At 44.9% G+C, this 6,324-nt stretch overlaps 1 protein-coding gene across 1 annotated transcript; it reads left to right on the plus strand.

The window, feature by feature from the left end:
• The first annotated feature begins 1,006 nt into the window (after positions 1 to 1,006).
• LOC110563312 (olfactory receptor 13A1-like) lies at positions 1,007 to 1,930 on the plus strand. The gene has a single exon (XM_021660355.2). The coding sequence runs from the start codon at positions 1,007 to 1,009 to the stop codon at positions 1,928 to 1,930; it is 924 nt and encodes a 307-aa protein (XP_021516030.1).
• Positions 1,931 to 6,324: the final 4,394 nt, after the last annotated feature.

Consider the following 6,324-nt stretch of genomic DNA (forward strand, 5'->3'; position numbering starts at 1 on the left):
CCTTGCTGAGGACATATCCTGGTGTGAGTTCTCTTTTCATGTAGCCAACAGCCCACTCATGAGATCTCCGGGATGGGTCTGGGCCTCTCAGTCCCATGGAGACACTAGAGAGGAGCAGAGCTTTTTCACTCAGGCTGGTCAGTCCACATGCTTCTTGTCCCGAGAGGCCCAAATGCTAAGAGGCCTATGTGATTAGAGGTAGATACGTGTGTGAGGTATAGGAGAACAGGCTTGAAGCTGGGACGGAGTGATGGTCTAGAAATGTGGAGCCTGGCTTGAATCTGTGCCCATGCCTTTCATGCTGTGTTTCACAGCCTGGCATTTTCTCTGGCAGGCACAAGCCTCTACCAGGCCAGGGAAATGATCCCTGTCTACTCACCGGTTCATCATCCATCATGGAGTGATTTAGGGTGGCCATGGAGAAATAGGCAGTGATGTTCACAAAAGAGTTATGTCCAGTTAATTCCACAATAGCCAGGGCCATCTGAACCAGATGCATGCCATGCTGCAACTGCTCCGTGCTTTTCTCCCCTCCAGACTCCCAAGCATGCTTCCCTAGCGCTGTTTTTCAGCCTGCCTCCAAGAAATCTGGACTGCAGCTTGATAAGACTGGTCCTATGTAGGTTCAAAAGATCTGTGCTGGGGAACAGACTGGCCCTTGGTAGACCTTAGCAGGCTGACATAGATGCTTATAGGAGCTCCTGGTCACATGGTATCACAGCACATGATTAATTAATGTCAGAGCAAACAGGCTACAGAGCAATACTGCCCACCACAGGGAAGCTTTCCTTCTGTTTTGGGTGTACTGTGTGCAGAGTGTAGCAGCTTTGCTCAGACTGTGTCACTGTTCTGAGATTGATGTCATCATTTCTACAGCAACAGCACTTATGACAAGTCCACAGCTGGCTGGACCCTATGTGTGAAGATGGCTGCCCTGTACAACGTGTCTCCTTGACCACACCCACCCCTGTCACAGTAACTCCCAGGGTTTCACTCTCAAGTAGCAATGAACAACTACACGACTGTGGTAGAGTTTGTCCTGCAGGGACTCTCTGGGGACCCTGAGCTCCAGGCTCTGTTCTTGTTTTTTTTCTTCCTTCTTTACATCCTGGCTCTTGTAGGAAACACCATCATCACCATGGCCATCAGCCTGAACCCAAGTCTCCACACCCCCATGTACTTCTTCCTTGCAAACTTGGCCCTGTTGGACATCTTCTGCACATCCACTGTTCTTCCCAAGCTGCTGGAGGGCCTGGTGGGCAAGGGCAGCCGCATCTCTTACAAGGGATGCATGACCCAGCTCTTCTTTCTGACCTGGTTTCTGGGGGCTGAGCTGCTACTGCTCACTGCCATGGCCTATGACCGTTATGTGGCCATCTGCCACCCCCTGCGCTACAGCCTGCTGATGAGCTGGCCTTTCTGTATCCTGCTCGCAGGCTGTGTATGGGTGGTCAGTGCAGCCAGCACGTCTGTGCACACTGGATTGATGGCGCAGCTCCATTTCTGTGGACCCAACCAAATTCGTCACTTTTTGTGTGAAGTCCCAACACTGCTGCTTCTATCTTGCAGCCCAACCACCCTGAACAACATCATGATTGTCATCGCAGATGTTTATTTTGGTGTGATCAACTTCCTCTTGACCATGATCTCCTATGGCTTCATTATTGCCAGTATCCTGCGCATCCGCTCAGCTGAGGGCAAGAAGCGTGCCTTCTCCACCTGCTCTGCCCACCTGGTGGTGGTCACCCTGTACTACTCCACTGTCATCTATACCTATGTGCAGCCTGGCTCAGGATCCTCCTTGGAGAATGGCAAGGTTGTTGCCTTGTTGTACACAGCAATCAGCCCTACCCTGAACCCCCTCATTTACTCTCTGAGAAACAAGGATGTCAAGGTGGCCCTCAGGAAAATCTTTCCCTGTGCCTGTTGAAGACACCTGTGTGACCTGAGTCAGCTGTTGATGAACTTGTTGGAACATCTGATCGGGAATCTGACACCATGGCAAGGAACAGGAAGGTACTTTGTGAGGCAGATGTACATGTAATCTGCCCCCCTTGGAGGAGCCACAGGCCATTTCCTGTTGTCAGCGTAGGCATCCAGGTTGGGATAGCCTGTGTGTCTATAGCCTGGTGTAGTTGTCTCTGATGTAGGGGTGTTTGGTACCCTGCATTGTAGAAAATAACACACATCCTCATATTGGACTAACTCTATTTACCATGGACTTCAGAACCCTGTCTGGTGGCACTGTGGTCTTCACACCAGTGAAAAAAGAGAAAACAAGCATTCTGCCTCCCATACCAGTGATGTCCAGGAAGGTGTGAGTTGACCCATGTATTCCTCTTCAGCCAGGAAACTTTGTTGGATGCCAGGCTTTTCTTAGTTTGGACGGAAGCTTCTGCAGTATGACTAGTTCATTCTACCTTTGGCTTGAATGCTGTTGCCCACAGCATTCTGCTGGGATCTCTTTTCTCCTCTATGCTATTTTCTCTAGGCTGTGATAAACACTGTATAGTTTGTTGCTGTTGGTAGCAACACCCAAATGTACAGCTTTCCATGTGCCTCTTCTCTTCAGAATCCATGGGTGTAGTCGGTTTTTTTAAGACCTTGATTTCTTTGTTATCGACATGTTTCACTTGTTAGAGCCTATTGAGTTGACAAGTCTATTGTCTGCCATGCCATCATTGTTTTATCATCTCAAAGGTCTACTAATGATCCTGGGAAACCTCCGTGAACTACCCAATATCCCCCTTGGTCTGTTCTACAGTCTTTACTTAGTTTGTGTCTGTGTGTGTGTGCACGCATGCGTATGCGTGTGTGTACTTACATCTGTGAAAGTCATGGTGTTCATGAAGGGATCAGAGATCAGCGTACAGGAACTAGCTCTTTCTTTCTACCAAGTGAGCTCTTAGAATTGAACTCAGGGTATCAGACTTGGCAGGCAGCAAGTACTATTACCTCCCGAGCCACCTCACTGTCTTACACATTTAGTCTTGAGATGTGTTTTCTATCCTGTGTCTAGGGGTTTAATGTCCATACTGTGTTACTGAAAGAGTTCAAGCATAGTGATTTGGAGAGGAATTAGCAGGACTGCTGTGTACTTGTCCCTGCTGGTCTGCTGTTGAGTTCTTTATATCCATTTCCTTATTTCCTTATTTATTTATTTATTTATCTATACATCAATCTACTTTATTCATTTCAAATCAAGCTGCAGACATCAATTCCCTCTTCCTCAAATACTTTCATATACATATTAGAGGCACTTCTTTGTTTATAGGTTTTTCTGGCTGGGGCTCTTGAGGTAACATTTTTAGACAGTGAAATGTGTGAGTCAGGGTACCATTTACTGAATTTTGGCAAATACACACAGCTATGTACATCCACTCTCTTTGGAGAGTGGAGATGGTAGCCTTTAAGTTAGGAGGTTTTACCCAGAGCTGCTCAACCTGTCAGGCCTGAGGTCATCCCTGCCCTTTCTGGTGGTCATCACTGTTCTCATAGGTCAGCTATAGATCAGTTTTGTGTGTTCTAGACCTTTGCACAGGTGGGATCACACAGCACACATTCTCTTGCATGTCTCCTCTTTCACTGCATAGTGTTTGTTTTTCATTTATTAATTTTGTTTTGTGTGCACGCATGTTTTGCCTTCATGTATGTATGTGTACCTCATGCATGCCTGGTGTCTTTGGAGGTTCAGAAGAGGGTGATGGACCCCCTAGAATGGAGTTACAGGTCATTGTGAACCACCATGTGGGTGTGAGAATAGAATTCAGGTCATCTGCAAAGGCAGTAAGCGCTTTCATCTGCTGAGCCATCTCTTCAGCCTCACAACAGTATTTTAATGGTTCATTCCTGTCCCCATGTAACCAGTACTTCATCTTTTTCTGTTTTTGGCGAGCACTGGATTCTATGACTTCTATGACATATTTTATTATGCTGCTTCCATAAAGAACTGTGTACAGTCCTCTTCCATGGTTTCCTTTCTCTCTGGTAAGTGACCGTGAATGGCCCTACAAGGGCTTCAGGGTGTGTGGGTGCTGAGTTTTGTAACAACGTTTTCATCCAGGTTTTACCTTTCACACTCCCAGAACAGTGAATGGAATTTCTAACTGCTTTTTATCACCACCTATGTTCACTGATAGAAAGAGGCTCAGAATCTGAAGTCTAATCATGCCCAACTCCTGCACAGCTCCTGAGAGGCTTTCTTGGAGTGACACTGGCTGGTCTACACTGTTGTTTACTACAGAGGTTCCTTAGAAATTACCTCTAACTACTACTATACACCTTTGCTCTGCTTTCACGGTCTTAACACCCATTTTGAATTCTTCTCTGATGTTTGACTTAGGAAGTATCACTTAATTTCTAAATGTTGAGGTAACTTGCAGCTGGCTCTGTTACTGACTGTGAGGAATCACAGAGTTGGTGGCCTAGCTGGCTTGAGAGGCATGTGTCATAGGTTTCTCAGGTTAGGGTCTGTGGCTCCTGGGGCACCACGTGTCTTTCAGTTCCTGAGAAACTGAGTCACTCCCTTGGGCAGTGAAGCATTCAGGCCACCGTCTCTTTCTCTGTTCCGTAGAAGTCAGCGAAGCTTGGAGAAGCTCGACAGGACAAGTAGTGTTAGACATTAGTCTTGTATGTCCTGTATGGCTTGTGATCATCACTGTATCCTGCTAACTGCAATTGTGTTCTTCCTGGAAACTGCCAGCAGGCTCTGTTTCTGATAAGGATATAAAAAGTCTGATTGCTTGTAGTAAATTTGTCTCAGCCCCAGTCTTGTTGAGTCCCCTCCACTCTGGCCTGTTTTCCTTTCTCACTGACTGTATCAGGAGACTCTGACACTTAAAATTGACTTTAATTCTGCAACATATTTTATGTGACTTAAACCCTTTTCTACTTGCTGAGACTTATTTTATGGCCTTGTATGGGGTAAAAGTTCTGAGGGACTTCAAAAGACCCTGTATCCTTCCCTGGTTATGTGGGGTCCTGCACTGTGGAGGTCTCACTGGTTTGGAGGCTGTTAGTCTTTGCTGATGTCTGTCTTCTTGTTTTGTTTCTTACTGAGAAGACTCAAATATTCCCTTGTAATAAACTAGTTACTTTGTCTTGTAGTTATATAATTTTTTCTTCATGTGATTAGAAGTTCTGTTGCTAGGCACATGAATGTTTTGGAGTTTTCTGTCACACTGACTGTTTCTAAGTCCAATTTAACCTGTCATATTAAGAAATAAATTTCTTTATCCATGCTGCCAACTTCTGCTCTGATGTTAACACCATCTGATTTTAAAATTTAGTTGCTCCAGCTTTTATTTGACTGTTAGTGTGGTATATAATTTTTTTCATTATTTTACTTTCTGTATAATTTATTTCTATATTTTAAGTATATATTTTTGTAGGCAGCATATAGTCTGGTTATGCTTTATTCTGCAACCTGAAAAAATATGCAGTGGTTGATTTAGATATTCTGACTGCATGTAGCTAATATGGTTATTCCACCTTCATTTTTTTTTTAAAAGGATTTATTCATTTATATAGAATTCTGCTTGCCTGTACTCCTCTCACCAGAAGAGGGCGCCAATTCTCATTATAGATGGTTATGAGCCACCATGTGGTTGCTGGGAATTGAACCCTGGACCTTTGGAAGAACACCTAGTGTTCTTAACCTCTCAGCCATCTCTCCAGCCCCCTCCACTTTCATTTTTGAAATTTAATTTTTCTGTATATAGAAATCTGAGTGACTGTTTTTTCAGTACTCAGAAGTTTTTTCTTTTTTCTTTTTAGTGTTTGTCATAACAATAATTTATTCTTCTGCATATGACATATAATGTAATTTTAAAAACTTTGTGTTAATTCTTTGTGAGTTTCACATTATGCTTCCCAGTCCGATTCATCTCCCAGTCCCTTTGTATCTGCCCTCCACTCTTGCAACCTCCCCCCAAATAAAATAAAAATAAAAACAAGACAAAAAATCTTGCCTTGGAAGTTGCAGTATGTCACGGTGGGTCACACGGTATACCTTTTTTTCTCAAGCATCTTCATTTGCAAATGCGCATTGCAATGAGTCATTGGTCTGGTTTTCAGCCTCCGGCTTCTGCTACACCATCAATACTACATCCTCACTGGGGCTCCTCTCGGATTTCCTGTTGTTGCCCTGTTCATGGCTCTGCAGGACCAGTCCCTTCACACTCTCTAGTAGTTTACAGATGATGTAGATGTTGGGGTAGGTCAAAGCCCTGGATCTGGGCCTTGGAGGTCCTGAGTTGGTCGGCCTGCCTCTCTGGCACCCACACCACCAGGGCCAGCTCTCCAGCACAGCCCCAGCTAGCCCAC

This window comes from Meriones unguiculatus, chromosome 1 (assembly GCF_030254825.1).
Source record: "Meriones unguiculatus strain TT.TT164.6M chromosome 1, Bangor_MerUng_6.1, whole genome shotgun sequence".
Classification (NCBI taxonomy): Eukaryota; Metazoa; Chordata; class Mammalia; order Rodentia; family Muridae; genus Meriones; species Meriones unguiculatus.

What these genes read in the sequence shown, in the direction of transcription:
- LOC110563312 (XM_021660355.2), top strand. Translation starts at nt 1,007, where the DNA reads ATGAACAACTACACGACTGTGGTAGAGTTTGTCCTGCAGGGACTCTCT.